The sequence below is a fragment of the Nerophis lumbriciformis genome, linkage group LG25, assembly GCF_033978685.3.
Source record: "Nerophis lumbriciformis linkage group LG25, RoL_Nlum_v2.1, whole genome shotgun sequence".
NCBI classification, from domain to species: domain Eukaryota; kingdom Metazoa; phylum Chordata; class Actinopteri; order Syngnathiformes; family Syngnathidae; genus Nerophis; species Nerophis lumbriciformis.
The window spans coordinates 6055001-6077883 of record NC_084572.2 but is presented as its reverse complement, the minus strand read 5'-3'; the positions used below and the strand labels follow the sequence as shown (position 1 = coordinate 6077883).

Genomic DNA, 22883 nt, shown 5'->3' with positions numbered 1-22883 from the left:
GTGAGAAACACGCTCACATTTTCCTGAGTGACACTTATCAATTACAGGACAAATGCTGCATTCGAGGGAACCTGGGAAACGGGAACTTCCCGACCAAATGAAAATAGACATAAGATGCAATATGGCACACAAGAAGGGTGTTGCCCTTAAAGCAGGGGTGTCCAAAATACTATTTAAAAAAACAAAAAAACATAAAAAGTGTCTGTCATTGCTCAAAAAAAAAAAATCAAAATGACTTTTTTATTTTTTATTTATTTTATTTTTTAGAAAAATGGCATAAAGCAAACAAAAATAAATTAAAAAAAAAAAGAATAAAAACTTACTATTTTGGGGGGAAATATTGCATACAAACAAAACATTTTTTGTTTTTGTTTTACTTTATATCTATAGATAGACCTCAAGTTGATCGAGAGATTGACTGCAAGTGTTGAATAAGAACAATACAACAACAACAAAATATATATAAATGACTTATTTTTAACATTTTTGGGTCCTCAATAATTTTAGTAGGATATTTTTTTTCATAAACTTTAATTGCTCCAAAAAATAATAGTGACTTAAAATCAATGATGTTATGAATTATTGACCTATTTAAATATTTAAATTTGAAATATTTTTATGTTTGTTGTATAAAATCTATGTTTTTTTGTTGTTGTTTTTTTACAAAAGATGCATTAAAAACAATTATAATAAAAACATATAATCTGAATTTGATTTAGAGAATCAAGTGTTGAAAGTTGATATATATATATATATATATATATATATATATATATATATATATATATATATATATATATATATATATATATATATGAATCCAACAAGGAGATGATATATAGGACTATGGATTAAACTCTAAAGAACTGTCATTAAAAACAAAATAAAATAAAAACATTCACAAATGGTCCTAGGATATTAGGATATTACTATTTTGGGGGGAAATATTGCATACAAACAAAACATTTTTTGTTTTTGTTTTACTTTATATCTATAGATAGACCTCAAGTTGATCTAGAGATTTACTGTAAGTGTTGAATAAGAACAATACAACAACAACAAAATATATATAAATGACTTATTTTTAACATTTTTATGACTGAGACCCTTTTGGGTCCTCAATAATTTTTTTTCATAAACTTTAATTGCTCAAAAAAAAAATAGTGACTTAAAATCAATGATGTTATGAATTATTGACCTATTTAAATATTTAAATTTGAAATATTTTTATGTTTGTTGTATAAAAATCTATGTTTTTTTTTTTGTTTTTTTTACAAAAAATGCATTAAAAACAATTATAATAAAAACATATAATCTGAATTTGATTTAGAGAATCAAGTGTTGAAAGTTGATATATATATATATATATATATATATATATATATATATATATATATATATATATATATATATATATATATATATATATATATATATATATATATATATATATATATATATGAATCCAACAAGGAGATGATGTATAGGACTATGGATTAAGCTCTAAAGAACTGTCATTAAAAACAAAATAAAATAAAAACATTCACAAATGGTCCTAGGATATTAGGATATTACTATTTTGGGGGGAAATATTGCATACAAACAAAACATTTTTTGTTTTTGTTTGACTTTATATCTATAGATAGACCTCAAGTTGATCTAGAGATTTACTGTAAGTGTTGAATAAGAACAATACAACAACAACAAAATATATATAAATGACTTATTTTTAACATTTTTATGACTGAGACCCTTTTGGGTCCTCAATAATTTTAGTAGGATATTTTTTTTCATAAACTTTAATTGCTCAAAAAAAATAATAGTGACTTAAAATCAATGATGTTATGAATTATTGACCTATTTAAATATTTAAATTTGAAATATTTTTATGTTTGTTGTATAAAAATCTGTTTTTTTTGTTGTTTTTTTACAAAAAATGCATTAAAAATAATTATAATAAAAACATATAATCTGAATTTGATTTAGAGAATCAAGTGTTGAAAGTTGATATATATATATATATATATATATATATATATATATATATATATATATATATATATATATATATATATATATATATATATATATATATATATATATATATATATGAATCCAACAAGGAGATGATATATAGGACTATGGATTAAACTCTAAAGAACTGTCATTAAAAACAAAATAAAATAAAAACATTCACAAATGGTCCTAAGATATTAGGATATTACTATTTTGGGGGGAAATATTGCATACAAACAAAACATTTTTTGTTTTTGTTTGACTTTATATCTATAGATAGACCTCAAGTTGATCTAGAGATTTACTGTAAGTGTTGAATAAGAATAATACAACAACAACAAAATATATATAAAAGACTTATTTTTAACATTTTTATGACTGAGACCCTTTTGGGTCCTCAATAATTTTAGTAGGATATTTTTTTTCATAAACTTTAATTGCTCCAAAAAATAATAGTGACTTAAAATCAATGATGTTATGAATTATTGACCTATTTAAATATTTAAATTTGAAATATTTTTATGTTTGTTGTATAAAAATCTATGTTTTTTGTTGTTGTTTTTTTTACAAAAAATGCATTAAAAATAATTATAATAAAAACATAGAATCTGAATTTGATTTAGAGAATCAAGTGTTGAAAGTTGAAAAAAAAATGTATGACTTATTTTTAAGACTTTTATGAGTGGGGACCTAAAAGGGCCCCACTCATTTTAGTGGGATATTTTTTTTCAAAAAACTGTAATTGCTCAAAAAAATGATAGTGAATTAAAATCAATGATGTTATGAATCATTGACCTATTTTAATATTTAAATTTGAAATATTTTTATGTTTGTTGTATAAAAATCTATGTTTGTTTTTTTTTTTTTTTACAAAAAATGCATTAAAAACAATTATAATAAAAACATATAATCTGAATTTGATTTAGAGAATCAAGTGTTGAAAGTTGAAAAAAAAAAAATGTATGACTTATTTTTAAGACTTTTATGAGTGGGGCCCTTTTAGGTCCCCACACATTTTAGTGGGATATTTTTTTTCAAAAAACTGTAATTGCTCAAAAAAAATGATAGTGAATTAAAATCAATGATGTTATGAATCATTGACCTATTCAAGGCTCAAAGTAATTGAATTTAAATATTTAACTTTGAAATATTTTTATGGAAAATATTCCATATTGTTTGTGTTTGTTATATACACATCTAAGTTTTTTTTGTTTGTTTTTTTACAAAAAGGTCATTAAGAAAAATAATAAAAATGTATAAACGAGTGATAGATCTGAATTTGATCTCGAGACTGAAGTGTTGATGTTCAAATAAAAATGTACAACTTATTTTTTTTACAATTGTATGAGTGGGGCTCTTCCAAGAATCTCAGTGGGATATTTATTTTCCAAAATTTGTAATTCCTTAAAAATAATAATGAATTAAAATCATATCAAATATTCCACTTTAAAATATCTTTAGGGTAAAATAATACATATTTTTGCCAGGAAAAAAAGAGGGTGGTTTCTGACAAAAAGGTCATAAAACATCAATCAATCAATCAATCAATGTTTATTTATATAGCCCTAAATCACAAGTGTCTCAAAGGGCTGCACAAGCCACGACGACATCCTCGGTACAGAGCCCACATAAGGGCAAGGAAAAACTCACCCTAGTGGGACGTCGATGTGAATGACTATGAGAAACCTTGGAGAGGACCGCATATGTGGGTAACCCCCCCCCCCCCCCCCCCCCCCTCTAGGGGAGACCGAATGCAATGGATGTCAAGTGGGTCTGACATAATATTGTGAGAGTCCAGTCCATAGTGGATCCAACATAATAGTAAGAGTCCAGTCCATAGTGGATCTAACATAATAGTAAGAGTCCAGTCCATAGTGGATCTAACATAATAGTAAGAGTCCAGTCCATAGTGGATCTAACATAATATTGTGAGAGTCCAGTCCATAGTGGATCTAACATAATAGTAAGAGTCCAGTCCATAGTGGATCTAACATAATATTGTGAGAGTCCAGTCCATAGTGGATCTAACATAATATTGTGAGAGTCCAGTCCATAGTGGATCTAACATAATAGTAAGAGTCCAGTCCATAGTGGATCTAACATAATAGTGAGAGTCCAGTCCATAGTGGATCTAACATAATAGTGAGAGTCCAGTCCATAGTGGATCTAACATAATAGTAAGAGTCCAGTCCATAGTGGATCTAACATAATAGTAAGAGTCCAGTCCATAGTGGATCTAACATAATAGTGAGAGTCCAGTCCATAGTGGATCCAACATAATAGTAAGAGTCCAGTCCATAGTGGATCTAAAATAATAGTAAGAGTCCAGTCCATAGTGGATCTAACATAATAGTAAGAGTCCAGTCCATAGTGGATCCAACATAATAGTGTGAGAGTCCAGTCCATAGTGGATCTAACATAATAGTGTGAGAGTCCAGTCCATAGTGGATCTAACATAATAGTAAGAGTCCAGTACGTAGTGGATCTAACATAATAGTAAGAGTCCAGTCCATAGTGGATCTAACATAATAGTAAGAGTCCAGTCCATAGTGGATCTAACATAATAGTGAAAGTCCAGTCCATAGTGGATCTAACATAATAGTAAGAGTCCAGTCCATAGTGGATCTAACATAATAGTAAGAGTCCAGTCCATAGTGGATCTAACATAATAGTAAGAGTCCAGTCCATAGTGGATCTAACATAATAGTGAGAGTCCAGTCCATAGTGGATCTAACATAATAGTAAGAGTCCAGTCCATAGTGGATCTAACATAATAGTAAGAGTCCAGTCCATAGTGGATCTAACATAATAGTAAGAGTCCAGTCCATAGTGGATCTAACATAATAGTGAGAGTCCAGTCCATAGTGGATCTAACATAATAGTAAGAGTCCAGTCCATAGTGGATCTAACATAATAGTGAGAGTCCAGTCCATAGTGGATCTAACATAATATTGTGAGAGTCCAGTCCATAGTGGATCTAACATAATAGTGAGAGTCCAGTCCATAGTGGATCTAACATAATAGTAAGAGTCCAGTCCATAGTGGATCTAACATAATAGTAAGAGTCCAGTCCATAGTGGATCTAACATAATAGTAAGAGTCCATTCCATAGTGGATCTAACATAATAGTAAGAGTCCAGTCCATAGTGGATCTAACATAATATTGTGAGAGTCCAGTCCATAGTGGATCTAACATAATAGTAAGAGGGAGCAGAGGAGAAAGGAAAAGAAACGGCAGATCAACTGGTCTAAAAAAAGGGGGGTCTATTTAAAGGCTAGAGTATACAAATGAGTTTAAAGATGGGACTTAAATGCTTCTAAACATAAGAAAAGTAACTTTATATTGACAGACCGGACCTTTAAAATGGAAATGAAAAATGTCTCCTGCATGCATGTTGCCCTCAGTTCAGTGTGGACACCCCTGTCTTAAACACTATCATCTCCACACATCTTTTACTATTATATCTATACATCTTTTACTATTATATCTATACATCTTTTAGTATTACCTCTATACATGTTTTACTATTATTACTACTCACGTTTGACTATTATCTCTATACATGTTTGATTATTATCTGTATATATGTTTTAGTTGATGTTCACCTGGGATGTGGGAGTTGTTATTTCCCAGCAGTCCTTGAAGGGGTCTTAGTTGACAAGCAGGCAGGGCGAGATGCTGGCTGTGCGCACAAACATGATTAGCATATATATGGACTTGTGCTGACCCCAAAGTGCTGAGGAGCAGTAATAATCTCCCCTGCCCGGCCAGAGGGGCCGGCTGACGTGTGCGTGGACCCCAGCGGGCCCCATGGAGCCCGAATGGCCAAGTGGCCGCTGTGCTCGCCGCTCACCGCCTCTGTCATCCTCTCTGGTGGCGCTCACTGCCTCTATCATCCTCTCTGGTGGCGCTCTCGGGGTGAGTGACATGTATATTTCAGAGGTGTGCGTCCCCTGTGGGTCGCTCTCTGCTCTCAAGTCATTTGCAGACCCTCTGCCTGCCTGGCCTCACATCTGTTTGGACTCAGGCACACATCACTTAAGTGCTTTACCCTCGGGTGACACACACTTTGATGTTGAGGGACGACACACAAATCACTGCAGCATACATGGCACACTACAGACCACCTGCTGGGATGTACAGTATGTCATTACTGTCTTCCTCGGAATATGCTGACAAAGTACAAAACCCCAAAAGCAGTGAAGTTGTCAGGTAAGTGGTCAATAAAAAGAGAATACAACAAATCCTTTTCAACTTATATTCAATTGAATAGACTGCAAAGACAAGATATTTCACTTTCCATCTGGAAAACGTTGTTATTTTGTGCAAATATTAGCTCATTTGTTTAAAAAAAAAAAAAAAAGCTGGCACAAGTGGCAAAAACGAGTGAGAAAAGTTGAGGAATGCTCATCAAAGACTTACAGAAAATGTGAGATTGTGTGAGCTGCCGCCTGATCTTCCTATACAGGTAAAAGCCAGTAAATTAGAATATTTTGAAAAACTTGATTTATTTGAGTAATTGCATTCAAAAGGTGTAACTTGTACATTATATTTATTCATTGCACACAGACTGATGCATTCAAATGTTTATTTCATTTAATTTTGATGATTTGAAGTGGCAACAAATGAAAATCCAAAATTCCGTGCGTCACAAAATTAGAATATTACTTAAGGCTAATACAAAAAAGGGATTTTTAGAAATGTTGGCCAACTGAAAAGTATGAAAATGAAAAATATGAGCATGTACAATACTCAATACTTGGTTGGAGCTCCTTTTGCCTCAATTACTGCGTTAATGCGGCGTGGCATGGAGTCGATGAGTTTCTGGCACTGCTCAGGTGTTATGAGAGCCCAGGTTGCTCTGATAGTGGCCTTCAACTCTTCTGCGTTTTTGGGTCTGGCATTCTGCATCTTCCTTTTCACAATACCCCACAGATTTTCTATGGGGCTAAGGTCAGGGGAGTTGGCGGGCCAATTTAGAACAGAAATACCATGGTCCGTAAACCAAGCACGGGTAGATTTTGCGCTGTGTGCAGGCGCCAGATGACATGGCACCCCAAACCATCACCCAACCATGCATATTTTGCATTTCCTTTGGAAATCGAGGTCCCAGAGTCTGGAGGAAGACAGGAGAGGCACAGGATCCACGTTGCCTGAAGTCTAGTGTAAAGTTTCCACCATCAGTGATGGTTTGGGGTGCCATGTCATCTGCTGGTGTCGGTCCACTCTGTTTCCTGAGATCCAGGGTCAACGCAGCCGTCTACCAGCAAGTTTTAGAGCACTTCATGCTTCCTGCTGCTGACCTGCTCTATGGAGATGGAGATTTCAAGTTCCAACAGGACTTGGCGCCTGCACACAGCGCAAAATCTACCCGTGCCTGGTTTACGGACCATGGTATTTCTGTTCTAAATTGGCCCGCCAACTCCCCTGAATAGAAAATCTGTGGGGTATTGTGAAAAGGAAGATGCAGAATGCCAGACCCAAAAACGCAGAAGAGTTGAAGGCCACTATCAGAGCAACCTGGGCTCTCATAACACCTGAGCAGTGCCAGAAACTCATGGACTCCATGCCACGCCGCATTAACGCAGTAATTGAGGCAAAAGGAGCTCCAACCAAGTATTGAGTATTGTACATGCTCATATTTTTCATTTTCATACTTTTCAGTTGGCCAACATTTCTAAAAATCCCTTTTTTGTATTAGCCTTAAGTAATATTCTAATTTTGTGACACACGGAATTTTGGATTTTCATTTGTTGCCACTTCAAATCATCAAAATTAAATGAAATAAACATTTGAATGCATCAGTCTGTGTGCAATGAATAAATATAATGTACAAGTTACACCTTTTGAATGCAATTACTGAAATAAATCAAGTTTTTCAAAATATTCTAATTTACTGGCTTTTACCTGTATAAGAACTATCCAACGTATCAAGATATTTACACAAAGTTTGGATTTTTGGCAGGTATCTTTTTTTTAGTCGTCTTTGCTATTGGTTGCATGACGGAACATAAAACTCGTGGCGCTCCTTTAATGAGTCCGCGCTCCGAGCGTTGCGGACGGGAGGCTCGTCGGGCCACTCCATCGCTGCGGTAGCAAAATTAAACAAAAGGGCGGGGAAAACAAAGGACAAAAAACTGGATTTCCCCGGCAAAAATGGGGAAGTTTTGACAGGTAAGCGAAGGAGACGCACTGCGTTAGGACAGAAAAGGTGAGGCGTGTCCACGTGAACGTCGCAGTGAAAAAGACAAGATATTTATATTAATATTTATACTTTATTTTTTGCAAATATTAGCTCATTTGGAATTTGATGCCTGCAACATGTTTCAAAAAAAGCTGGCACAAGTGGCAAAAAAGACTGAGAAACTAAAACTAAGACTTGACACAAGTTTTGGGACACTTCCGAATAAAACTGGACAAAAGTATCGGGACGCTTACACTGGACAAAAGTATTGGGACACTTAGGACTACCACTGGACAAAAGTATTGGGACACTTACACTGGCCAAAAGTATTGGGACGCTTTGGACTTCAACTGGACAAAAGTATTGGGACACATAGGACTACCACTGGCCAAAAGTATTGGGACACTTACACTGGCCAAAAGTATTGGGACACTCAGGACTACAACTTGACAAAAGTATTGGGACACATAGGACTACCACTGGCCAAAAGTATTGGGACACTCAGGACTACAACTTGACAAAAGTATTGGGACACTTAGGACTACCACTGGACAAAAGTATTGGGACACTTACACTGGCCAAAAGTATTGGGACCCTTAGGACTACAACTTGACAAAAGTATTGGGACACTTACACTGGCCAAAAGTATTGGGACACTTAGGACTACAACTTGACAAAAGTATTGGGACACTTAGGACTACAACTGGACAAAAGTATTGGGACACTCAGGACTACAACTTGACAAAAGTATTGGGACACTTAGGACTACAACTTGACAAAAGTATTGGGACACTTACACTGGCCAAAAGTATTGGGACACTTAGGACTACCACTGGACAAAAGTATTGGGACACTTACACTGGCCAAAAGTATTGGGACGCTTTGGACTTCAACTGGACAAAAGTATTGGGACACATAGGACTACCACTGGCCAAAAGTATTGGGACACTTACACTGGCCAAAAGTATTGGGACACTCAGGACTACAACTTGACAAAAGTATTGGGACACATAGGACTACCACTGGCCAAAAGTATTGGGACACTCAGGACTACAACTTGACAAAAGTATTGGGACACTTAGGACTACCACTGGACAAAAGTATTGGGACACTTACACTGGCCAAAAGTATTGGGACCCTTAGGACTACAACTTGACAAAAGTATTGGGACACTTACACTGGCCAAAAGTATTGGGACACTTAGGACTACAACTTGACAAAAGTATTGGGACACTTAGGACTACAACTGGACAAAAGTATTGGGACACTCAGGACTACAACTTGACAAAAGTATTGGGACACTTAGGACTACAACTTGACAAAAGTATTGGGACACTTACACTGGCCAAAAGTATTGGGACACTTAGGACTACAACTTGACAAAAGTATTGGGACACTTAGGACTACAACTGGACAAAAGTATTGGGACACTCAGGACTACAACTTGACAAAAGTATTGGGACACTTAGGACTACAACTTGACAAAAGTATTGGGACACTCAGGACTACAACTTGACAAAAGTATTGGCACACTCAGGACTACAACTTGACAAAAGTATTGGGACACTCAGGACTACAACTTGACAAAAGTATTGGGACACTCAGGACTACAACTTGACAAAAGTATTGGGACACTTACACTGGCCAAAAGTATTGGGACACTCAGGACTACAACTTGACAAAAGTATTGGGACACTCAGGACTACAACTTGACAAAAGTATTGGGACACTCAGGACTACAACTTGACAAAAGTATTGGGACACTTAGGACTACCACTGGACAAAAGTATTGGGACACTTACACTGGCCAAAAGTATTGGGACACTTAGGACTACAACTGGACAAAAGTATTGGGACACATAGGACTACCACTGGACAAAAGTATTGGGACACCTACACTGGCCAAAAGTATTGGGACACTTAGGACTACAACTTGACAAAAGTATTGGGACACATAGGACTACCACTGGACAAAAGTATTGGGACACATAGGACTATCACTGGACAAAAGTATTGGGACACATAGGACTACCACTGGACAAAAGTATTGGGACACTTACACTGGCCAAAAGTATTGGGACACTCAGGACTACAACTTGACAAAAGTATTGGGACACATAGGACTACCACTGGACAAAAGTATTGGGACACTTACACTGGCCAAAAGTATTGGGACACTTAGGACTACAACTTGACAAAAGTATTGGGACACATAGGACTACCACGGGACAAAAGTATTGGGACACTTAGGACTACAACTGGACAAAAGTATTGGGACACATAGGACTACCACTGGACAAAAGTATTGGGACACTTACACTGGCCAAAAGTATTGGGACACTTAGGACTACAACTTGACAAAAGTATTGGGACACATAGGACTACCACTGGACAAAAGTATTGGGACACTTAGGACTACAACTGGACAAAAGTATTGGGACACATAGGACTATCACTGGACAAAAGTATTGGGACACTTACACTGGCCAAAAGTATTGGGACACTCAGGACTACAACTTGACAAAAGTATTGGGACACTTAGGACTACAACTTGACAAAAGTATTGGGACACTTAGGACTACAACTGGACAAAAGTATTGGGACACTCAGGACTACAACTTGACAAAAGTATTGGGACACTCAGGACTACAACTTGACAAAAGTATTGGGACACTCAGGACTACAACTTGACAAAAGTATTGGGACACTTACACTGGCCAAAAGTATTGGGACACTTAGGACTACAACTTGACAAAAGTATTGGGACACTTAGGACTACAACTGGACAAAAGTATTGGGACACTCAGGACTACAACTTGACAAAAGTATTGGGACACATAGGACTACCACTGGACAAAAGTATTGGGACACTTACACTGGCCAAAAGTATTGGGACACTTAGGACTACAACTTGACAAAAGTATTGGGACACATAGGACTACCACTGGACAAAAGTATTGGGACACTTAGGACTACAACTGGACAAAAGTATTGGGACACATAGGACTATCACTGGACAAAAGTATTGGGACACTTACACTGGCCAAAAGTATTGGGACACTCAGGACTACAACTTGACAAAAGTATTGGGACACTTAGGACTACAACTGGACAAAAGTATTGGGACACATAGGACTACCACTGGACAAAAGTATTGGGACACATAGGACTACCACTGGACAAAAGTATTGGGACACTTACACTGGCCAAAAGTATTGGGACACTTAGGACTACAACTTGACAAAAGTATTGGGACACTTAGGACTACAACTGGACAAAAGTATTGGGACACTTAGGACTGCCACTGGACAAAAGTATTGGGACACTTCAGACTACAAGTAGACAAAAGTATTGGGACACTTGGGACTAGCACCTGCCAAATACGCGGGCCCGACAAACGCTGCTTGAGGAATGCTCATCAAAGACTTATTTGGAACATCCCACAGGTGAACAGGCTAATTGGGAACAGGTGGGTGCCATGATTGGGTATAAAAGTAGATTCCATGAAATGCTCAGTCTTTCACACACAAGGACGGGGCGAGGGTCACCACTTTGTCGACAAATGCCTGAGCAAATTGTTTAACAACGACATTTCTCAAGCAGCTATTGCAAGGAATTTAGGGGTTTCACCATCCACGCTCCGTAATATCATCAAAAGGTTCAGAGAATCTGGAGGAATCACTGCACGTAAGCGGCAAGGCCGAAAACCAACGTTGAATGCCCGTGACCTTGGATCCCTCAGGCGGTACTGCATCAAAAAGCCACATCAGTGTGTAAAGGATATCACCACAGGGGCTCAGGAACACTTCAGAAAACCACTGTCAGTAACTACAGTTGGTCGCTACATCTGTAAGTGCAAGTTAAAGCTCTACTATGCAAAGCCAAAGCCATTTATCAACAACACCCGGAAACGCCGCCAGCTTCACTGGGCCCGGGTTCATCTAAGATGGACTCATGCAAAGTGGAAAAGTGTGCTGTGGTCTGACGAGTCTTCATTTCAAATTGTATTTGGAACAAAGAGAACCAAAGAGGAAAAGAACCATCCGGACTGTTCTAGGGTGAAAGTGTAAAAGCCAGCATGTGTGATGGTATGGGGGTGTATTAGTGCCCAAGACATGGGTAACTTACACATCTGTGAAGGCGCCATTAATGCTGAAAGGTACATACAGCTTTTGGAGCAACATATGTTGCCATCCAAGCAACGTTACCATGGACGCCCCTGCTTATTTCAATCAATCAATCAATCAATGTTTATTTATATAGCCCTAAATCACAAGTGTCTCAAAGGGCTGCACAAGCCACAACGACATCCTCGGTACAAAGCCCACATAAGGGCAAGGAAAAACTCACCCCAGTGGGACGTCGATGTGAATGACTATGAGAAACCTTGGAGAGGACCGCATATGTGGGTAACCCCCCCCCCCCCCCCCTCTAGGGGAGACCGAAAGCAATGGATGTCGAGTGGGTCTGACATAATATTGTGAGAGTCCAGTCCATAGTGGATCTAACATAATAGTAAGAGTCCAGTCCATAGTGGATCTAACATAATAGTAAGAGTCCAGTCCATAGTGGATCTAACATAATAGTAAGAGTCCAGTCCATAGTGGATCCAACATAATAGTAAGAGTCCAGTCCATAGTGGATCCAACATAATAGTAAGAGTCCAGGCCATAGTGGATCTAACATAATAGTAAGAGTCCAGTCCATAGTGGATCCAACATAATAGTAAGAGTCCAGTCCATAGTGGATCCAACATAACAGTAAGAGTCCAGTCCATAGTGGATCTAACATAATAGTAAGAGTCCAGTCCATAGTGGATCTAACATAATAGTAAGAGTCCAGTCCATAGTGGATCCAACATAATAGTAAGAGTCCAGTCCATAGTGGATCCAACATAATAGTAAGAGTCCAGGCCATAGTGGATCTAACATAATAGTAAGAGTCCAGTCCATAGTGGATCTAACATAATAGTGAGAGTCCAGTCCATAGTGGATCCAACATAATAGTAAGAGTCCAGTCCATAGTGGATCTAACATAATAGTAAGAGTCCAGTCCATAGTGGATCTAACATAATAGTAAGAGTTCAGTCCATAGTGGATCCAACATAATAGTAAGAGTCCAGTCCATAGTGGATCTAACATAATAGTAAGAGTCCAGTCCATAGTGGATCTAACATAATAGTAAGAGTCCAGTCCATAGTGGGGCCAGCAGGACACCATCCCGAGCGGAGACGGGTCAGCAGCGCAGAGATGTTCCCAGTTGATGCACAGGCGAGCGGTCCACCCCGGGTCCCGACTCTGGACAGCCAGCACTTCATCCATGGCCACCGGACCTGTGCCCCCCCCCCCACCCCCCCTCCACAAGGAAAAGGGGAGCAGAGGAGAAAAGAAAAGAAACGGCAGATCAACTGGTCTAACAGGGGGGCTATTTAAAGGCTAGAGTATACAAGAGTTTTAAGATGGGACTTAAATGCTTCTACTGAGGTAGCATCTCTAATTTCAGCAAGACGATGCCAAGCCAGGTGCTACAACAGCGTGGCTTCATCGTAAAAAAGAGTGCGGGTACTAGACTGGCCTGCCTGTAGTCCAGACATTGAAAATGTGTGAAGGCTAAAAAATATGAGAAGGGAGACTTGTTGAACAACTTAAGCTGTACATCAAGCAAGAATGGGAAAGAATTCCACTTCAAAAATGTGTCTCCTCAGTTCCCAAACCTTTACTGAGTGTTGTTAAAAGGAAAGGCCATGTAACACACTGGTAAAAATGCCTTTTTTTTTTTCTCGCAATTCTAAGTTCATGATTATTTGAAAAAAAAATAACAAAGTTTCTCAGTGTGAACATGAAATATCTTGTCTTTGCAGTCTATTCAATTGAATATAAGTTGTTGTATTCTCTTTTTATTGACCATTTACACAACATGTATCCAGTATAGAGGGAACACACACTGCTTAGGCGGTCCATCGTAGTCGAAGATGACGTAGCTTCCATTTTGTTGCTCTGGTCGGTGGCTATCGTTGCTGGCGACGATGCCACGCCATATGACTATGAAGTCCGATCCTGGAACCACACGTCCCGCCACAGTGGGGACATGTCAGGCCTGGATCAGGGGGCTGGGATGGTTCTGGAACTGCAGGGTGGTGTCTTCGCCTCCTCTGATCCCTCCGGTGTTGGTTCCGACACTCCTCCAGATACACGACCCCGTCATGGCACAGCAAACGCCACAGCGATCGATTAGCTGCAGCTGTCTCAAGTTCGTGGGGTTTGATGTTGCACCTCTTCAATATCCCTTTCAGTTGGTCTTTGTACCTCAGATTTTGTCCTCCGGGCTTTCTGCTGGCTGAAAGGAGCTGACCATAAAGCATCTGACGAGGCAATCGGTGTCCTGGCATCCGGATGGTGTGACCAACCCACCGGAGTTGTCGCTTTGCCAGGGTGGCCTCTATGCTTATGGACTCAGTGCGCTGCAAGATGTCCGTATGAGGAACTCGGTCCTGCCATGTGATGCCAAGAATGCGTTTGGAGACATCTGATGTTAAATGCATCAAGGCAGCGGATGTGTCTGCGGTAGAGATGCGCGGATAGGCAATTTATTTCATCCGCAACCGCGTCAGAAAGTCGTCAACCATCCGCCATCCACCCGATGTAACGTTTGATCAGAACTGCACCCGCCCGCCATCCGCCCGTTGTTATATATCTAATATTAATAAAAAAAATTTAAAAAAAAGGGTGAAAACTACGCGAATTGCGCCTTGTGCAGACAAGATTTTTCCATCGGACACGGAGGAATTAGCGATGTAAAAGACCACGTTGGGACAAAAAAACACAAGTCTAATGCCGTTGCTAGCGATACAAGTGGAAAACTTTCAACGTTTTTCGTCGCCCAAACAGATTCTTTGGATGTGATAAATGCCGAAGTTTTATTTACGGAGGCAATAATTGAGCATGGACTTCCAATCGCACTGGCTGATCACATGGGACAGTTAATAATGTAATGCAACCTTTAAAAATCATTACGCGGTGATCGCGATCCCAAAAATAAACTTTTCTTGCATGATAATGTCCAGAAAAATTCGCTTTATATTACTATAGAGTCCTTTTAACGAATGAGTTTGATGGTTTATCACAAACCTTAAATGAAATTCCACGGCCACCGTCCTGCTCTCTATATCAACCAGGGTGAGCCCCACCCCTTTCGTGAGCGCACTGCGCACGGAGTGACCCCTGTTACGCGCCCCCGGCAACAGGGGTGGCAAGTAGGTAAGCTGCGCGGGCGGAGCGCGCGGAGTGACCCCTGTTACGAGCCCCCGGCCACGGGGACGGCGGGCAGGTAAGCTGCTTACCTGCTGCGCGTGACGCCGGCCGCGGCGAAAGCGGACGAGGCGGGGTGTCGGTGCGGTGGGCGCGGTAGTGACCCTGGACGTGCGTCGGGCCCTTCTCGCGGATCGCCTCAGCTACGGCTCCCGGTGGGGCCCTCTCGGGGGAAGAGGCCTCGGTCCCGGACCCCGGCGAGGCGTCCCTTCTCCGCTCCGTAAAAGTGTCCATCTCTTTTCTTTTTTTTTCTTCTGTTGTGGCATATGCAGCAGGTGCCTGCTCGTTTTTCGTATGTGGGTAACAACATTTAACTATGTATATATATTTCCGAATTGGTTTAACTGCCACCCGCAAAAAAAAAAAAAAAAAAAAAAAATATCTAATTAATCCGCCCGACCCGACCCGCGAGCGGATAAAATCTTATTTTTTTTAATTTCATCCGCCCGATCCGCGGATAATCCGCGGACTCCGCGGTTGTGTCCGCAAACCGCGCATCTCTAGTCTGCGGTATATTGTCCAGGCTTCTGACCCATACAGCAGAGTTGAAACACACACCGCCCTGTAGACTGACACTTTCGTTGAGGTTCGAAGGTGGTTGTTTTCAAACACCCGGGAGCGCAGTCTTCCAAAGGCAGAGGAAGCTGAGTTGATACGAGCCTGGATGTCATCATCAATCTGGCATGTTGGGGTCAGAATACTGCCGAGGTAGCAAAACTGCTCAACGAGCTTGAGGGGTGTGCCGCTGATGGTAAAGACAGGGGGTGTAGGGGATGGGGACCTCTCCTGGATGAGAACCTCTGTTTTCTGAATGTTGATCACCAGACCTAGTGAGCGGTAGACTGATGACATGGTGTCTAGTGCATGCTGCATGGCATCAGGAGTGTGAGCGAGGAGTGCGCAGTCGTCTGCATATTGCAGCTCCTGGATGTTGGTGCCTGCCATCTTCGTCTTTGCCTGTAGGCGCCGGATGTTGAATAGGCTCCCATCCAGGCGAAACTCGATGGAGACACCACTATCCTTCGTGATGGACTGGCGGAATAGGAGTGTGGCTGCTGCCAGGAAAAGATTGAAGATCGCTGGGGCCAGTACACACCCCTGCTTCACCCCTACTTTCACGGGGAAAGAGGAGGACTGCTCACTGCCTACAAGTACACAAGCCTGCATACCATCATGAAACTGTTTTAGTATGTTGAGAAACTTGGGGGGGGGACACCAAACTTCTTGAGGATGCTCCAGAGCAAATCATGGTCAACTGTGTCAAAGGCCTTGGTGAGGTCAATAAAGGTCATGTAGAGGTCCTTGTTTTGTTCCCTGCATTTCTCCTGGATTTGACGGGCAGCGAAGATCATGTCTAGTGTACTTCGGTTCTTTCTGGAGCCACACTGTGTCTCTGGGAGGATGCCCTCTGTTAGAAATGTAAGGCGAGAAAGCATAATCTTTGCAAGTACCTTGCCGGCCACTGAGAGAAGGGAGATGCCACTTACACATTTACACACACCATTTACACAACATGTATCCAGTATAGAGGGAACACACACACACACACACACACACACACACTTGCTGCATCCCTCTGGCTGTCACTCAGCATGTTTTCGGTCTCCAAGCTTGCGACTGTTTTCATCAGCCAAGAGAGACACAAAAGCAATTGTATTAATTCAACATTCCAGGCCTTTCAGAAGCTTTATAGGCTCTCTCTCGCTCTCACACACACACACACACACACACACACACACACACACGCACACACACGTGAACAAGTCCAAGCCTCTCAGCTCGACTGTCTGAAGTAATTCCTCCACAGTGGCACAATGCAGGTTGGCCACCTTCCCACCATAGGATTTGTCTTGGCTGAGGGAGGAAATTCCCTCATGGAGTACAAGAGGCATTCTCTATTTGTTACAAGAGGCATTATCTATTTTGTACAAGAGGCATTATCTATTTGTAATAAATATTCAAAGGCATTCCCAGCCAAAGCCTCCATAATATGGGTCAGGATTGAGAAGATCCTTCTTCACTTCTTCTTCTTCTCTCCTCTATTCTCTCCTCCGGGCCCATTGTCTCACTCCAGGCATCTTTGGGGGTCTCTGAGACCCCCCCTAATGAAGGACAATCCGGTTAGGCCTCGGCGCACACACACACACACACACACTTCCAAAGTGGTGCTCACACACATGCAGGGGCTTAATTGGAAGGGCTTAATTGAGTTGTGAGGGGCTCATAAGGCTTAGTACGACTCAAGGAGTGGGAATGGGTGGAAGTCGTCCTTAATGAGTGGCGATATTACACACACACACACACACACACACACACAATCCAATTGTAGACTCTGCCTAAGCAGCAATTAGACTAATAAGACAGAAATAATGCCTGTTCCCTGATTTCAATATAACTACACAAGCCAAAACAAAAAGCCCGGTTAAGTATATTTCAACTTAACTGATTACACAGTGGTTGACAAGACTCTGCAGCATCGCGTGGACATCGGGGAACGGTACCTCTGGATTGGCAGACCGGGGTGGTGGTTCCTCTCTTTAAGAAGGGGAACCGGAGGGTGTGTTCTAACTATCGTGGGATCACACTCCTCAGCCTTCCCGGTAAGGTCTATTCAGGTGTACTGGAGAGGAGGCTACGCCGGATAGTCGAATCCTCGGATTCAGGAGGAACAGTGTGGTTTCCGTCCTGGTCGTGGAACTGTGGACCAGCTCTATACTCTCGGCAGGGTCCTTGAGGGTGCATGGGAGTTTGCCCAACCAGTCTACATGTGTTTTGTGGACTTGGAGAAGGCATTCGACCGTGTCCCTCGGGAAGTCCTGTGGGGAGTGCTCAGAGAGTATGGGGTATCGGACTGTCTGATTGTGGCAGTCCGCTCCGTGTATGATCAGTGCCAGAGCTTGGTCCGCATGGCCGGCAGTAAGTCGGACACGTTTCCAGTGAGGGTTGGACTCCGCCAAGGCTGCCCTTTGTCACCGATTCTGTTCATAACTTTTATGGACAGAATTTCTAGGCGCAGTCAAGGCGTTGAGGGGATCTGGTTTGGTGGCTGCAGGATTAGGTCTCTGCTTTTTGCAGATGATGTGGTCCTGATGGCTTCATCTGGCCAGGATCTTCAGCTCTCGCTGGATCGGTTCGCAGCCGAGTGTGAAGCGACTGGGATGAGAATCAGCACCTCCAAGTCCAAGTCCATGGTTCTCGCCCGGAAAAGGGTGGAATGCCATCTTCGGGTTGGGGAGGAGACCCTGCCCCAAGTGGAGGAGTTCAAGTACCTCGGAGTCTTGTTCACGAGTGAGGGAAGAGTGGATCGTGAGATCGACAGGCGGATCGGTGCGGCGTCTTCAGTAATGCGGACGCTGTATCGATCCGTTGTGGTGAAGAAGGAGCTGAGCCGGAAGGCAAAGCTCTCAATTTACCGGTCGATCTATGTTCCCATCCTCACCTATGGTCATGAGCTTTGGGTTATGACCGAATAGACAAGATCACGGGTACAAGCGGCCGAAATGAGTTTCCTCCGCCGGGTGGCGGGGCTCTCCCTTAGAGATAGGGTGAGAAGCTCTGTCATCCGGGGGGAGCTCAAAGTAAAGCCGCTGCTCCTCCACATCGAGAGGAGCCAGATGAGGTGGTTCGGGCATCTGGTCAGCATGCCACCCGATCGCCTCCCTCGGGAGGTGTTTAGGGCACGTCCGGCCGGTAGGAGGCCACGGGGAAGACCCAGGACACGCTGGGAAGACTATCTCTCCCGGCTGGCCTGGGAACGCCGCGGGATCCCCCGGGAGGAGCTGGACGAAGTGGCTGGGGAGAGGGAAGTCTGGGCTTCCCTGCTTAAGCTGCTGCCCCCGCGACCCGACCTCGGATAACCGGAAGAAGATGGATGGATGGATGGATGAATGATGTTGTTTTAGTTGAAATTGTTGCTCAAATTCACCACTTTGTGATTTGTAGCTGTGAAAAGTAAATGAAATATACTTACTTTTACTACCTTTGGGTGTTGTTGCCATGGCAGGAAATGAGTGGTGTTACATGGGCTTGTTTACTTGCGGAGACCTTGTTGTTGTTGTTGTTGTTGTTGTTGTTGCGTGAAAGTTGGCCTTCATTAAGATTGACGAGCGTATAAAATAAAGGTGACACGGACCTTTAAGAAGGAGCACATTAAATGTGATGGATTGGCTGCAGGGATGGTGGTCTTACACTGTCCCATTGTCGGAGCAGACGTCCGATTTCTTGCTACGTTTGTGTGTTTTTTTTCAGTGCATGTTGTCAGGAGGCGTGCATGTTCGTGCATGTCTGGCCGGTCTGAAGGAGGGTCTTTCATTTTGCATGTAAATGTCGGTGGTGTGGTGATGAGCTGTGTGGGCAGTGGCATGCACCCCCTACATCTGTCCAGCCAGGCTTGCCTTATATCGCTGTGCATGGGCTCCCTTTTGGAGTTTTTTTGTTGTTGTTGTTCCCCCGCAGCGAGGAGACTCGTCTCTCGCTTCCAAATTCCAGCGGTAAAAGTCACAGCGGGCGAAACTGTGCTGTTTTGGTTTTTGCAGGACAGTGAGGGTGCACAGCCTCTGAACCTGTCGGCCAAGCCTAAGGCATCCGAGAGCAAGTCACCCAACTCCCCCCCAACTTCCCCACAGGTCCCCGCTGCTGCCGCCGCCAAGCTGGGCCCCCTGAAGCACAGCGTGGCCCCCTCCAGCATCGGAGGACCCCCGGCCAGAGTCACCTCAATAGGTATGTGGACTCACTCCTTGGAGCGCATCATAGTCATGCGGACACATGAGGACAGTTTGTGGAAACAAACACAAACACAAACACAAACAGGAGTACATTTGTCAAAAACGTGGACTTTACTCTGTTGCCTGTGCTATTAAAACAACAACGTTTTGACTTGCATTGGGCTAAAAGCATTTGGAAAGCCGACTGCATGTTATATGCATGTTATATATAATAATAATAATAATAGATTTTATTTGCAAAAGCACTTTACATTGAGCAAACAACCTCAAAGTGCTAAGTGGACCCCGACTTAAACAAGTGTAAAAACTTACCATTTAGTGGTCAATTGAACGGAATATGTACTCAGGGCCGGCCCGTGGCATAGGCGTCATGAAGGGTTTCGACACATTGCAAAACTGTATTGATACTGTGTCGATACTGTGTCACTAAATACTGACATCTGCTGGACATTAAAAATCCCTACAGGCAACCTATGGACCGACTCAACTGACTGATTTTTTGCCCTAGTACAGGGGTCACCAACCTTTTTGAAACCAAAAACTACTTCTTGGGTACTGATTAATGCGAAGGGCTACCAGTTTGATACACACTTAAATAAATAAATATATTGTCATTTGTAAGTTACACGTAAGTGTGATTTAAACAAGAATAACTAAATAAATAAATTGATATATATATATATAAAAAAATGGGTGTTTGTCTGCCATTCCGTTGTACATTTTTTTTCCTTTTACGGAAGGTTTTTTGTAGAGAATAAATGATGAAAAAAACACTTAATTGAACGGTTTAAAAGAGGAGAAAACATGAAAAAAATTAAAATAACATTTTGAAACATAGTTTATCTTCAATTTCGACTTTTTAAAATTCAAAATTCAACCCACAAAAAGAAGAGAAAAACTAGCTAATTTGAATCTTTTTGAAAAAATTAAAAAAAGAATTTATGGAACATCATTAGTCATTTTTCCTGATTAAGATACATTTTAGAATTTTGATGACATGTTTTAAATTGGTTAAAATCCAATCTGCACTTTGTTACAATATATAACAAATTGGACCAAGCTATATTTCTAACAAAGACAAATCAGTATTTCTTCTAGATTTTCCAGAACAAAAATTTCAAAAGAAATTCAAAATACTTTGAAATAAGATTTAAATTTGATTCTACAGATTTTCTAGATTTGCCAGAATATTTTTTTTTAATTTTTAATCATAGTAAGTTTGAAGAAATATTTCACAAATATTCTTCGTCGAAAAAACAGAAGCTAAAATATTTATTCTTTACAATAAAAAAAAAAAAAATTACTTGAACATTGATTTAAATTGTCAGGAAAGAAGAGGAAGAAATTTAAAAGGTAAAAAAGTATTTGTTTAAAAATCCTAAAATCATTTTTAAGGTTGTATTTTTTCTCTAAAATTGTATTTCTAAAAGTAATAAGAAGCAAAGTAAAAAATATATGAATTTATTTAAACAAGTGAAGACCCATCCATCCATCCATTTTTTACCGCTTATTCCAAGTGAAGACCAAGTCTTTAAAATATTTTCTTGGATTTTCAAATTCTATTTGAGTTTTGTCTCTTTTAGAATTAAAAATGTCGAGCAAAGCGAGACCAGCTTGCTAGTAAATAAATACAATTTAAAAAATAGAGGCAGCTCACTGGTAAGTGCTGCTCTTTGAGCTATTTTTAGAACAGGCAAGCGGGCAACTCATCTGGTCCTTACGGGCTACCTGGTGCCCGCGGGCACCGCGTTGGTGACCCCTGCCCTAGTATATACAATAATATAAACCAAGTCATCGTATTTCATTTAGGATTATTTCATATCTTCATTTAAATAAAAATATATTTTTATCTTTTTTAGATACAGTCAATAAATAATGTGAACATGTATCATAACATGGAAATCTAAGAGAACGTGTTGTGGATGATTGTGGACTGGGAATTTTTTTAATTTTATTTTTTTACACATTTTCATTAAAAAAAAATAAAATAAAAGTTTTTCCGACGTATTACATTTTAGACGATTTCTCTTAGTTATTATTTCTCCGGCTGTAGAAAAGACACGCTCACAGGGCACAGAGGAGGCGACACAGTTGGCGTATCGGTCACGTGACCAAAACAGCTCATGATCGGTCACGTGACTTTCTAAAAGCGGTACGCGCACCGACACAGGGTTTTGCTCTATGAGCTCGACGCATGCGCCGATGCATCGGTGTTGCCGGACCCATCACTAGTGTTTTGACTCACTTTGTTGGCATTGAAAATGGCAACATTAGCTGGAGGTAGTTTGGCAGAGTCCGCTGGAGGCAACCACAGTACGGTAAACCTGAATCGGGACCAGCAAGATTCGGTCGGTGCCAAAAAAAAAGTACCTGTTTTCCAAATGTGCAATTGAAACTAAGAAGCGATGGCCGAGGCAAGCTTGTAATAATAATAGCAGCCGAGGCCTGTGAATGAAGGTGCTGACTTTATGACAATGTGCATGTTTAAATGGAGCATTCCAGGATGAAGCTCTTGGCACTGGCGACGGAAATAGCACTTTGCCATTGTTGCCAGGCCCATAATCATACCCGACCATATGCAGACACACACACACACGAAATATGACATCAATGAATCACCATTTTGTGCTCCTAATCCATTCTTCACGCAG

The 22883-nt window shown here is 40.8% G+C and overlaps 1 protein-coding gene across 4 annotated transcripts in view; it reads left to right on the top strand.

Annotated features, from left to right (window-relative positions):
* The window catches only part of sox5 (SRY-box transcription factor 5), a 287530-nt gene that overhangs the window by 219214 nt on the left and 45433 nt on the right, over nt 1-22883 (top strand). For all 4 annotated transcript variants that reach the window (XM_061983606.2, XM_061983605.2, XM_061983604.2 and 1 more), the window contains one exon: nt 20044-20227. In XM_061983606.2, the coding sequence (XP_061839590.1) occupies nt 20044-20227 (184 nt within the window). The remainder of the gene's footprint in view (nt 1-20043; nt 20228-22883) is intronic.